The sequence below is a fragment of the Lepisma saccharinum genome, chromosome 14 (assembly GCF_977018435.1).
Source record: "Lepisma saccharinum chromosome 14, izLepSacc3.1, whole genome shotgun sequence".
In the NCBI taxonomy this organism is placed as follows: domain Eukaryota; kingdom Metazoa; phylum Arthropoda; class Insecta; order Zygentoma; family Lepismatidae; genus Lepisma; species Lepisma saccharinum.
The window spans coordinates 43,212,149-43,226,118 of record NC_139242.1 but is presented as its reverse complement, the minus strand read 5'-3'; the positions used below and the strand labels follow the sequence as shown (position 1 = coordinate 43,226,118).

Below are 13,970 nucleotides of genomic sequence, written 5' to 3'. Positions count from 1 at the left end.
CTCCCACGGCTAAGTGCTTATCGTTGCGCGCTACGAAGTCAAGGGTTCTGGGTTCTAATCGTGCGACTATTGTGTTTCCCCCATCACCTATTTCATTAGTTCATCCTCATAGTCTCACAAAATAGACGTACAAGGAATAGAAATACTTTCAAGGCCATGCAGGCAAGACGTTACGTCCGAAAGAGTCATAATGGAATCTCACGCAAATACTGAACGCTACGCGTTCACGATGCAAAGAAGCTACTGGAGACATTTCACCGGTGCGAGAGCGTATGCGTGTCGCGTAGCAATTATTCAAATGCTCTCGTCTCCCCAAACAGTGGCGAGCCAAAATCAATCATGCATTGAGCACTGACACGAAAAACGCTCGTGATTTACTTGGAGCAATTTGTTGACGTGGATGCTTCGCGACGAAGCGGAGTGGCCGCTTTTGATGTGAAGATGAACGCGTTTTTGCACATGAGTGGTTGGGGAAGTAAGAGCTCTCAACAGACTGATCGATCAGGAACCATGCCGCACCGAGCCACGCTGGGCGTACCGAGAGAGAGTGAGTGAGAGAGCGAGATAGAGAGAGGGAGAGAGATGCCGATCCGGTAGCTGCTTTAGAGATGTCCGCTCCTTAGCACCGAGGGGATGGCAGCCAAATCTCAAGAGGCCAACAACGGCTATCTTCGTGGCGACGAGGAGGTGGTGGAGATCGGACTCAATGTCCGCGAGAATCCTATGCATCAGCATCTACCCCTGCGCGTGCAGTATGTGGAGTCGAGCGTGTTGGTCGGGAGAACGACGCTGGAGAAATACCTCATCATCGCTGTGGCTGTACTCTTCGTCGCCTGCCTGGGCTTCATCCTCATTGCCTTCCTTCGCTCCGACTGCACCTCCAAGAACGGTAAGTGACGCACCATGTTCGCATCTGCACCCTTGCTACCTGTAAACCTTCACATATGGAACCTAGTATGGCGCTGAGGGCGCACGACGGTCTACCCTTCTGTGCAAAGGCACGACGGACGCAAAACCTCAGAAACACCGAAACCGACAAATTATTCATGAATATCCAATTACATAATTCTCGCTGTAAGGCACACCTAGCACATGTGACACCATGTAGTTTGTTCGATTGCTTTAAGTGAACGTTATGCTCATGTAGGCTTATTGGAAGTTTGATCTTTTGATTGAACTGAAAATTTTGGGTGCGTCAGCACCTGGGCTATTTGCACCCATCATGGTTCAGGCCCTTACCATAAATAAAATCAACGCGTGTTTCCGAGGACCAAATTCCCTTACCACGATTAAAGCTGAGGCTGTAAAGGGGCGCTCAGCACACATTAGGACAAAACACTCGACAGGCCTACTACAGAGGATTATACTGACTGTAAGACCAGACGCCAGAGCCTCGTTGGACTGCAAAAATTGCAGTTACCGGGTTGTACTACGTGGAAGTGACATTTGTGTGTCATCATAAAGGGTCACCCCTTATACCCCAGTTTACACTGTGAAACGTGCCTCCACCAGGGTAGAAACGTGGAACCCTTTGATTACAGGACACCATGTCCGAAACTAAAATGTTAGCCACGAACACCCGAGAAGTCAATTTCTTTCATACAGGTTTCCTTTTTTTTGGGCAAAATCAACATAATTACCACCAGTTTTATAATGCAATCAGAGAGGGGATAGTTGTGTGTAATTTGAGACGTGTTTCACGTCTAAAATGAAGTCACTTGAAAGATAAGTCCTAAAACAAACTGCAAGATACAGTAGTTGTTGACTTGAATGTTATTTTGTGGTGCCGAATGTTACACGAATTATATTTCTTGCAGTACATCCATCAAAGACTTGTCACACGAAAATATAATAATGCTTTTCCAACCAAAGGCACTGATAAATGTCTGGAAAATAAATTATATATAAGCAGGCTAAGTTATATTATCAATAACTCTCGAGCAATAAGCTGACACTGTAAATAGGCCCTTGCATACAGAAAGAGAAAAGTTTTATTGCAAAAGAAGTTAAAAGAAGAGATACAAAAAATCACAAATATGTAAATCCATAGTTGGAATCATGCCGCCATAAGCTCGTTAACTTAGTTTCAAAGATATGTAGAAATTTGTTTTTGTTTGCTTTTAACACCACTTTATTCTCAGATAGGCTCATCGGGACTGATTTTATTATAGGATCTGAACCACAGTTTAATGTGCCTGCATCACGGATCGATTCCGGGACCAATTGATTACCACTCCGCAAGTTGGTGCTCCAATGAGCATGAAAAGTAAACTACCGACATCCAATTAACATTGGGGAACAAAGAATGTTATTTTATGAATATTTTGTTCTGTCATTTTGAAACTAATAAGATCTTTCTAAGTCTTCAGAGCTTCCTTAAGAACTAATTCTGAGAGAAGTGTTACCGTAACTTCTACTAATAAATGTATCATGCATGTGGGAGAGGAATGTTTTTCGTTTCGTTTCGTTTTTCGTCAAGCACAACTCACTTTAAAATTGTACTGAAGTTATCTTTTTCCTCTAGGTCACGAAATAAAAAAAGAAGTTGAAGTTAAAGCAAGCATATTCTACAATAGAGGAAATTTCTATTTAATCATTCGTCATTCATTATGCGTCCGGATAATGTGTGTGATGAAAATTAGCATCCTACCCATTTGTTCACAAAGAAGGGTAGGAATTGCCAATCCAACATCATTTTGTAATTGTTTGATGAAGCTTGGCAAGCTACACAAGATAATAATCCTCATCATTAGGATTTATTCAAGGGGGTTGTTCAATGCCAGTGTTTGGAAGGAACTAGCTTCTTGGTTAATAATTAAATGAAAATTAATGTTAATTTCCAATTCATGCATGAAACATGTTATACAAATTATATCGTAAATAAGTAACTTAATTTCTTCTTAAAGCAACGTTAACTGTAACTCCGATTCTTTTCAAAAGTGGGGCCTCCCCGATGGCGCAGTGGTAGCGTCGCCGACTTGTAATCAAGAGGTCCCGGGTTCGATACCCGGTGGAGGCACAAATGGTTCGGATCCCACTTTAAACTGTAGGTCCAGTCCCGATTAGCCTTACTGTGCATAAAGTGGACTTAAAACACAAACTCAATCAATCAATCAAACTCAATCTTTTCAAAAGTACCTTTCTAAACACTGCTTTACACTCTATGACAATAATCGAGAATTAGTTGACGAGCGATGACGTCACGTGGAGGTATTTGAACGTTTTTAAAGATCAATGCAATATTTTCACTGAAATATCCGAGGTAGGATCTTAGTAACAAGAAGAATAATATGCAAACAATAAATACTAGTAACCGATAAAACGAATAACACACATTCATAGAAGATTAAAATTTTCTACTGGTTACTGTTTGTAAGATAAGAACGAAAATATAGATGAAATTCCTTCATTCGTACAAGAAAATGACTAGCTATGCTACATATTTATAAGTACTCCAAGGGTAGTTTTAAATAAATTAGGTTTAGATACAACATGATACAATTATATTCTCCATATAAGTACGTAATACTTATTATTGTTAATTTCTTATTACTGATACGAATCGTAATCAAACTATAATTTTAAATCAGAATGTATTAACGTATTCTTATTTATCTTTTGAAATCTAGTAATTAAAGACGTGTGCTTCTTGATGGAGTAAAGTCTACATCAAAACCCGAATACTGCAGAAAGTTTCTGAACCAACTAAAGTTTCGATTCACGTGATCTAACTCTTTTATTTGTATTTTCGCTACTTTGTATCACTATTCTTCCGTTTAACTAATTGCTTTGATGAGAATTAAAGATGAGTAGAGGAAATTTTAACCTTGGTATCTACCTAATATAGAAGTATTGAGTTCCATATATTGTCTGTAATATTTAGATTTTGAATCTTCATTAGTTTAATTTACGTTTTCGTATATCTGATATTACACAAACATGCAGATTTTAAATTCAGTTGATTTGAGAGTCTAAACTGTGCTGAACCTACAGTTTAAAGTGGGTTCCGAAAACCACTATATGAGTCCACCGCTATCGAACCCAGGACCCCTTGATTACACAAATACATTCTGTAATATGTATATTTGTATTTTATGCCATTAATATTGCGACTATGTTTCCACTTCAGTTTTTCTCGCCAAGAGAATTAAAAATAAGTTTTGGACCTTTCTTCATAAATTTCTGTGAACTCCAGGGAATATTTTATTAAAATTATAATTAGAACTGCAGTGGATTTTGAAAGTTCTTTTCGAGCGATAGAACAGATTCCAACAGTGAGCGTGAAATTTCAAGACAATTTTCATGAATTTCTTTAAAAATTTGTTGAGTAATAACTGTACGATTGGATTAAATTGCGCACTGTATTCTTTGTCATATAGGAAATATGAAGAATCATAGAAGCATAGGTTAAGTACACGCTGAAGAAATAGAAGTTTAATTCCAATATTAAAGATGACCATTTCAGATTCATTTCTCAGTTCTCGTGATAACAGAATTCTTTACTGATATAAGCAGCGACTTAATAGAGGTTATGGTTTCCCCAAAATTTCAAATCAAAATGAATTTTACATTTTAATAAAAATTTTAAAGTATGTTTTGTTAATATTATTACACGTGCATTTTCCCAAAATGGTAACAATTTAACATTTTTCGTAACCGTAAATTATAATAAAACATGCGATGTAGAAATGATTTTAGAAACGCACTTGTGTCTCCTCGATGACGTAATGGGAAAGCCTTCACCTTGTAATCAAGGGGTCCCCGGTTCGATACTCGTTTGAGGTACTTAGTGGTTCGGATCTCACTTTAAACTGTAGATTCACTCTCGATTAGTCTATCTGTGTATAAAGTGGACTTTAAACAGACTTTACAAAAAGGCACTAATATTACTCTGAGGAAAAGGCTAAGGTGATGATCTGCATAACATACAGTGGTACGGGTCATGTTCCTTAAGCTAGAATCCTGAGTAGTCTAAAGTGTGGCGTTGTATTTTTTCCCCTTATCCTTAACTTTCATCAACTCCTCATTCATCCTCAAGATTACCTGGAGAGATAATAAAACGAGGGCCTCCCCGATGGCGTAGTGGTAACGTCGTCGCCTTGTATATTTATACTCCGAAAGAAATTCAATGTTTAAAGAGAAGTGTGAAAATAATTGGGTAAAGTTTTGCAGCATGTATGTCAACTCATATCAATTTTTCGACTGTATTACCACAGCCATAGGCGCCGACTCCATGGGGTTTGGGGGGGGGGCTCAAGCCCCCCCCCCAATGTTAACGATGTGGTTGCAGAGCCCCCAAATAATTGTGCTTAAGAGGATCTAATGTATTACTTTGCTTCTCTTGTAAAGTTTACTCTGAATTGTACCTCATGAACTTAACTTTAAATTCACATTTGAAATGTTCTAGACCATCAACTTTGGGGGGCTGAGACCGCTAAACCATCAACTTTGGGGGAGGGGGGCTATGACCAGAGACAGCAAAACACATGACTTATTACTATATACTAAGTATGTAATTATGAGTATTCTTAAATTTTTTACTAAAAAGAGTTTCAAAAGACGCTGTGCATGAACTAGGGTAGTGGATGGGACGTTCGGGCTACAAATGGCTCTCACATGACATTCAGAACGAGATCATTGATACATTACGGAGATCTGTTTTGCGCTCCGTGGTAGCAGATATTAAAAGTTGGGAATATTTTGCTATTATGGTTGACGAAACTTGTGACATATCCATCCGTGGACAATTAATATTCTGCATTCGAACTGTGAATAAAAAAATTGATATTTTTGAGGAATTCATGGGCTTTTATGAGATTCCGAACACTGAGGCCAAAACTTGAAAAAGGGAGAGAGTGATTCATTCATTAATTTATTTCAGTGATCAGAGGCCCCCCCAATAATTTTGACAAGTCGGCGCCGCTGACCACAGCTCTCAATAGGACCACATTTTTATCTTTGAGGGGCGTCGCCCATCGGGGGGCAGAGGGGACTCTAGCTCAGTTTTGAATAGTCACTGTCCAACCATTTTCTCTGAAATATCACACATAAGAAATTCCAATAATCACTTATTGTAGAGAGATTGAGAGTTCGACAGAAAAAGAGAGAGAGATTATTAGAAAGAAAAAGATATATATGAAGAAGAATACAGAAATTTTTCAAAATGAAGAGAGAGAAATATTTTTGAAAAAATTAAAGAAAGAGCTTAGCTTTAAGCCCACTTCATGCACAGAAAGGCTAATCGGAGCTATATCTACAGTTTAAAGTGGGATCCGAACCATTATATGCCTCCATAGGGTATCTTGATTACAAGGTGACGACGTTACCACTATGTCATTGGGGACGCATGAAAAGAAGAAAAGAGAATAGAAATGTATGTGAGGGAACATAAATACAAAATAATAAGAGGGAAAGAAAAAGAGATAGGAAAATATAAAGATAACGATAGATAGAGAAAGATAGAAAGGAATAGAAAGAGATAGAGACAGAAATATATAAACGAAAGACAGAGATAAGGGGGAAAGACTTTAATTTTGACTTTGATTTGCTTTATATTACTTCGCTTTTGTGCCACTTTTGGCTAATTGCGAAGATGGGGGTGAGTGATGATATGATGAAATTGATGAATGGACACTCACAAACATCCATTCCCTGGCCGGGATTCGAACCCAGGACCCCTGGGGTCGTAGTGCGATGTGCTAACCACTTCTTTTTTTTTTTAAAGAAAATACCTCCTACACGGAGGTATCCCCCACCATTCACACTTTTTCTCACTTTTATACTTTTCAATTTTTACAGTTTGTTAGTTTCTTATCATCTGGACAAACACAAATTGCCATGCCTTACCCGGGACTCGAACCCGGAACCCCTGGAGTTGTAACGCGCTGTGCTAACCACTCCGCCACGGAGGTCGACACCACTCCGCCACGGGGGCCGACAAGGGGGGAAAGAGGAAAAGAAAAGGAGAACAAGGAAGAGAAAAGAGAGAGAGAGAGAGGGAGAGAGAAAGAACGAAAGAAGGAGAGAACATCAGCACTGTAGCAAAGGCACACTTGAAAAATTGAAGCCTTCAAATAAAGTTCTCGGGTGAAGCCACGTTCCCAATTCGATTCCCAGCTGGGAGACCCTTCAGTATTTCGATTCCCACATTAAACCGTAGATCCAATCCCGATTAACATATGAGCATAACATAATTTAAAACCAAATTTGACCATCTGAGAATTATGTCTATTCATTCAGGAACATATTCATTGTTGCAGCAACTGTGAACTTTAAAGTTAATTTTCTCAATTATCTTTTGTGTACAATTATATTTTAAGATACTAAATGACGCTGATGACAACAGTAGGAATTGTGTTCATTTCCTTAGTTTCCCATGTATATAAATCACACTTCATATGTGAGTGTAAAAATTCTGTACTATCAGTAATTATCAGTGTGAATTGAATAGAGGGCGAAATTTTCCAGTTACTGGTTCTTTTCTCCAAGCTTAACTTTCCTAAATTCATTCCTGACCGGGGGAAAGATTTCATAACCTCTGAACATTTTCTTTTAGTATTCATAAATAATTTTCACAATAGTAGAATTAATTTTAGGGTGAAAAAGTTATAACTGCTATTATAACTAGTTTACCACTATGTTTCGAGAGAGTGCCTCTTCTCTCGAAACAAAGTAACACGTCAAACGATATACAATTAATAATTTTTATTTACTTTTATTTATACTTCGTTTTACTGCCACTTTTTGCTAATGGCGACGACGAAGATAAACGGTGATGAGAAGGTGAAAGGACAATCACTATCACTTATGGACGACACAACATGAGCTCTACAGAGGATTATACTAGCTGTAGGTCCAAACGCCAGAGGGTCAATAGTGTGCAAAATGCAGTCCAGTGTGCTACGTGGAAGGGAGGATAACATTTTGGTGTTTTCGGAAAGAACAATCTGTTACACCCCAATGACCAATTAACATTTCATGCTAAAAGACAATTTGAGATCTAAGTCCACTATGAGAACACACAAGCTATCCGGGACTGGATCACCGTTTAAAGTGGTATCGGAACCATTCTGTGCCTCCACCGGGTTTCGTACCCGGGACCTGTTGATTGCAAGTCGACGTCGTTACAACTACTCCATCGCATAGGGGAGACCCGCTAATAATTTTCTTTATTATTTAGCGTAATTTTTCTGCCACTTTCGGCTAATCGCGACAATGAGAAGGAGTGATGATGACGAAATTGATGATTAAAGGACACTCACAAAGAACATCCGTGCCCAGGCCGGGATTCGAACCCGGAACCATTTGCGTCGTAGTGCCGTCACGGAAGTCAGTGCTAATAAATAGCATCGTACATTAACAATTTGACTTGTTGAGTTGTCTTTTTTTAAGTACACTTTATACACAGAAAGGCTAAGCAGGACTAAACCTACACTTTAAAGTGGGATCCGAACCACTATGTGCCTCCACCGGGTATCGAACCCGGAACCTCTTGATTACAAGGTGACGACGTTACCATTACGCCTTCGGGGCGACCCAGTAACAGTTTTAATTTTTATGGAGGTGTACATAAATGTATGTATTTGAATATAAATTCTGTATAAGCAAAAGAAAATCATAGGCTACTGGTAAAATGTGTAGCAATCCCAATATGAGGTAGGAAACTGATTGTAACAAACATAAGCGCGCCCCCTTGATTTGCTCCTCTCTATTTTCGACCGTGCGGTAGGCGCTCTTGCTTGTTCCCAAGACGCATTCCGTACACGCACCGTACGCAGTAGCCCAATTACCGACACGCTCATCTGAAGGCCAGAGTTCCGGGACCAAGGAAGTTTCTTTTAATGAACCATCAACGGGTTCCAAAGGCCTGTTACGCTCCCTCGTAAATCACCCGTTGTTCCATTGTTGGAGCAGATGGAGGTGCCGTTTGTAGACGACACTCTACAATCGGGAATTGAATTACAGACTGCAGGAGACATCTTGGTTATATATTGCAGGCCGAGGGGTGTTTTTTGCGGAAAGGGAATTGTATGCGATCGATGAATACCGGTCTTATAAGTTAACGGTATGGTTCGGATGGGATGCCATCCATTCAATCGTAGGCAGAAAAGTGCATAATCTAAAAAACAAAAAGTTATTTTCGGCATGGACGTCCGGGACAAGGGACAGGCTCGTACCCAGGGGAGGGGCCATGGCTCTTCCTCGAGCTATGAAATATTATATTTTGAACGTATGAAAGCCTACGAAAACAACATTGACGATTTATCAGATTGTACAAGAATTCGATTTCATCCTTGCATAAATGGTTTGTTGTGGAAAGAGACAGGCTGCAGCAACTGCTACACTGAATAATTTTAATTTTATAACCATTGATGCAAGTTTGTCCGATTTAGTCCGAGCAGTCGATTCTTTTAAATCCCTGTCCAGACTTTTTCGAACTGCAGTGGTTTTGCGTAAATGTTTCTCATTTTTTGGTTAACTCACATTTAGACATAGTATTTATTTTAATAGTCTAAGGTGCTGTGCTTTGGGTTCCGACTGCGGGACAGCATGGGTTCGAATCCACCTGGGTTCAGTCTCTGGTTCTCAGCCTGTGTATACGACCGGTGGCAACCCACCAACGTGAGGATATTGGGGAGCTACGAGTGAGTAGCGTAACCCGGTCACAGATATCTCCTACAACGGCGGGGGCTTCGACGTGCTGACCACAATTCACCCCATTACTGATTGAAGATCTCCACACCTCTAGGTTATCGTGGGAGGGAGACTGGCAGTCGGGAGATGAGCCAAGGCCCTTACGGGCTGTAGAGCCACACGTTATTATTATTATTATTTTAATAATCATTGCTAAAACATATAATTTAATCATATAATTTAATTTATAAATGTATTATATTACATGTAGAATTATCATGGCCTTTAAATGGTGCTGGTATAAGAAAAGTAAAGGAGATTTAAAACCTTTGTTAATTTGAGAAACACAGTACTATTCGAATACTTCTGATAATTGAATGTAAACAATAAGCACTAAGCTGTATGCCGCGTGACAACCTTTGTCTGTAAGCAACTGTATTGATGATTGTCGGGTAGGGGAAGGGGTCTATCATTGAGTTGAATTTTTTCCGTTCCTCTGGATCATAATATTTCAACTGTACAATTGTACAGCCAACTAAGATAATAGTAGGCAGGTTCTCCATTACTATTTTCATTTTTTTTTACTCTTGTGTTGTTTTAAGGGATGGAATTCTGTTGATGTGAAGCAGATGCTGACGTCTGCTTAGTGGCGTTTTTATTTTAATCCATGATCATCACAATATGGAAAACAAACTTAATGAAAATAGTAATGGACAATTGATCTACTATTACTTTTGCCGTTCGGTGTACGCTTAGCTCTAGCTGCAATACTGCAGTATATAACATTGGTGGTCACATTAAATACTCCAACAGCATTTCACCGACCACCGTGGCGGAGTGGTTATCGCAGTGCGCTACGGCGACATGGGTCCCGGGTTCAAATCCTAGCGTGGGCATGGGGTATCTTTGTGAGTATTCTTTCATCAATTTCATCACACTATCACTCATCCTCATCGTTGCGATTAGCCCAAATGTAAAAGAAAAGCGACGTAAAATAACCTAACTCAATCAATCCAACATCATTTCGGTTCTTCTCTTTGTTTCAAATTTTCAGATCTGCACCCCCTCAAAAAATCCTGGGTACGGGCTTGGAAAGGGGTGACTATGCCCCCCTCCTGAAAGTGAAAGTCAACAAAAAATTGTATATTTCGCACACACTATATGTCACAGTAATGTATGCTAATTATTGCAAGGAACATGGTAAATCAAACTGAAGAAATGTTTTTTTCAGGGAACGGCACTGTTATGAGTTGAAATTTGCACCCCCCCCCCCCGCAAAACAAATGCCTTGCTTGCCCCTCCCTGAAAAGAACAATCCTGAGGACTTCCGTGATTTTATCGGTTCAACGTAAAGCAAAACATACCTTAATTATGAATATACCTATATTAAATAGCTTGGATTGATGTGTAAGCAAGAAATAGGTAAATTACAAAAAATACAATTGTTGAGATCGTATTTAAGCAGATTTTGCAATTCTATTTTGTAAAATTTTCATTAGATTGGGCATAATAAAGGCTTCATTATAGTTATTGCATTAAATGGGGTTTATAAGAGAGCAGAGGGGTAGGAAGTAATGTCACAAGTTCCTATTCTAACTGCTGTAAATTTAGAGTATCTGAGTTTAAATTTATGTAGCATTGTAAGAACCTTAGACGATTGGCTACTCCCCCAATCTTGAAACGTTTGGTTTGAGTTGGCGTTTTAAGTCCACTTTAAGGCTAATCGGGACTGGACCTACAGTTTAAAGTGGGATCCGAACCACTTGTACCTCCAGCGGGTATCGAACCCGGGACCCCTTGATTACAAGGCAATGACGCTACCACTGCGCCATGGGGGAGGCCCAATCTTGAAACGTTTAAAGCTTAAGGCAACTGACGTTTTATTGCTGCTTAACCGCGGCAAATGACTTAAACGACGATCAGCGCTCTCCTTTAACATTAAAAAAAGATAACTTTCCTTCATTCTAAGAGTGTCCGATCATCCACAGAGCAAAACTAACAACCAATTGTCGGTGACGAGTAAGTGGCAATCGTCTCCGATTTCATCGTTAGAGTTAAACGTCCACCGAGATGTTTAAAACTTATAATAAATCGTTAATTAACATAGGCTAAATAACGTAAGTAGTTTATAATACTTACACGAGCACACGATGTTCGTCCCGCTCCTATTGATGTGTAAGGAAGGATCACCCTTCTAAAATCAAGTGATTACCTCTAAACTTATATAGCTAACACTAACCAATCAATCATACAGGAGCAGTAAAAAAAAATCGTCATTCGCTCCTCGCAAGAAAAGGTTGTGAAGCGATTCCTTATCTAAGCGACACGCGACACCATCAAAGTGACAAGCGACACGGATCCCTTCAATCTATAGGATCACCGCGAATTTTACCAACGTTGAGCACTCTTCACATACTGTAAATTGAGTAAACACCTGAGCAACATCGACTTGTTGCCAGGCTTTACAACTTACCATAAACAAATTCTGGGCTTCATGCGCTGGAGATATATTTCTTTGTGAAGTCAATATGGAATACAGAGAGAAAGAATAATGCGATTGGCGCAGTGCTTTTTCTTCTGGAGGTACGCCGTACAGGCACCTTTTTATAGGCGAGGATAAAAGTAATAACGTTTTATTTTAACGAAAGAATTGTGCATGTATGTAGTTACATGAATGCACAATCATTTCTGAACATACCACAACATATTTGCGTGCTTCTTACGTGGGTGCGAGCATAAATTTTCCAGGGGGTATCAAAATCTAAAATTCTCAAGTTAGATATATTGACATGTTTATACCAGGTGGTTATAATTAAAGTGACGGTGTTCAGAGTGGTACAGCACGGGCTGTAATGAGAGTAGCAGTCTGAAACTTCGTAGATATGCTAATGAAGCAATGCGCTCGCGAATTATGAAAAAAAATAAAATAGTTCCAATTCTCGCCACCAGGGTAAAAAACGGCGCTGTAAGCAGTCAAAACGTGGAATTTTCCATAACTCTGACGTCAAAGTCGGTGAAATTGCCTAACCATTGTGTGAGCTCCCTGGTTGTTGTTGGTGACGCTTGTTGCTTTTTCCTTTAGTAATGTTCATGTAATTCGAATAGTGAAATTGTAGCGATATTTTATTACAAAGAGTATTGTTTTCTGCGATTTATAGTGTTTTTCCTGTAACTATACCAAGTTTTGACTGCTTACAGCGCCATTTTTTACCCTGGTGGCGAGAATTGGAACTATTTTTTTTTTTTTTTTTCATAATTCGCGAGCGCATTGCTTCATTAGCATATCTACGAAGTTTCAGACTGCTACTCTCATTACAGCCCGTGCTGTACCACTCTGAACACCGTCACTTTAATTATAACCACCTGATACATCATCATAAGAAAGAAGTGTTATAGAAAAAGAACAAAGCAGGAAGCTTTATAGAATGAGAGAAAGGAAGAGAATTAAACAAGCTACACACAGAGAGAGAAAGAGAGAGAGAGAGAGAGAGAGAGAGAGAGAGAGAGAGAGAGAGAAGGAAATAGAAGGGAATCAATAGAGAGAAACAGATAAAGAGAAATAAAGAAGTGATACAACACACACATGCAGAGGGAGACAGATAGAGTGAGAGAGAGAAAGAGAGATAGGGAAGTGAAAAAGAAGAAAGAGAGAAATAGGGAAATAAAGGAGAGAGAGAGAAAGAAATATTTAAACCAGAGGGAAAAGGAAAAAAGAAAACGGAAAAGCGTTAGAAAGAAAAGAGAAATATAAAAGAAACAAGAAGAGATCGATACAGAGAAAGAATATAGAAAAAAGACAAGGAAATGGGAGGGAAAGTATAGAAATAGAAATGATCAAGAAAGCTAGAAGGAAAAGTAGGTGATTGTTCCTATTCCAAGTTGACCAGTACCGGAACCTATCTTCACAGAAAGAAGCAATGGATAGGAAACTCTGAAGGGGTTACGTTGTTGGTTTTAAGTCCATTTTATGCACAGATAGGCTAATCTGGACTGGGCATTCAGTTTAAAATGGGATCCAAACCGCTATGTGCCTCTACCTGGTATTGAACCCTGAATCCCTTGATTACAAGTAACGACGGGGAGTTCCACGTAACGTTGAAGAAAGAACGTCTTAGTGGGCGTACTTAGTGAGTGTAACAACCATCACAGATAAACGTTTTATCTTTGCTACTGTCCAATCCACTTTAGCGCCATTACACATTCATTGTCAATGCGGCAGTTGAAATAAGGGTCGTAAAATAAGCGATTCGGATCCCAATTGTCCGATGTGCATTGAAACGAGCATAAATTCATTCCATCGCCTGGCGAGAGCATGTCACGAGTACTCAACGTAATAT

The 13,970-nt window shown here is 39.3% G+C and overlaps 1 protein-coding gene across 2 annotated transcripts in view; it reads left to right on the top strand.

The window, feature by feature from the left end:
* The first annotated feature begins 590 nt into the window (after positions 1–590).
* Positions 591–13,970, top strand: part of LOC145998820 (neprilysin-1-like) — a 47,976-nt gene continuing 34,596 nt past the window's right edge. For both annotated transcript variants that reach the window (XM_083135470.1, XM_083135469.1), the window contains exon 1: positions 591–889. In XM_083135470.1, coding sequence (XP_082991596.1) covers positions 634–889 — 256 coding nt within the window. In that variant the 5' untranslated portion in view covers positions 591–633. The remainder of the gene's footprint in view (positions 890–13,970) is intronic.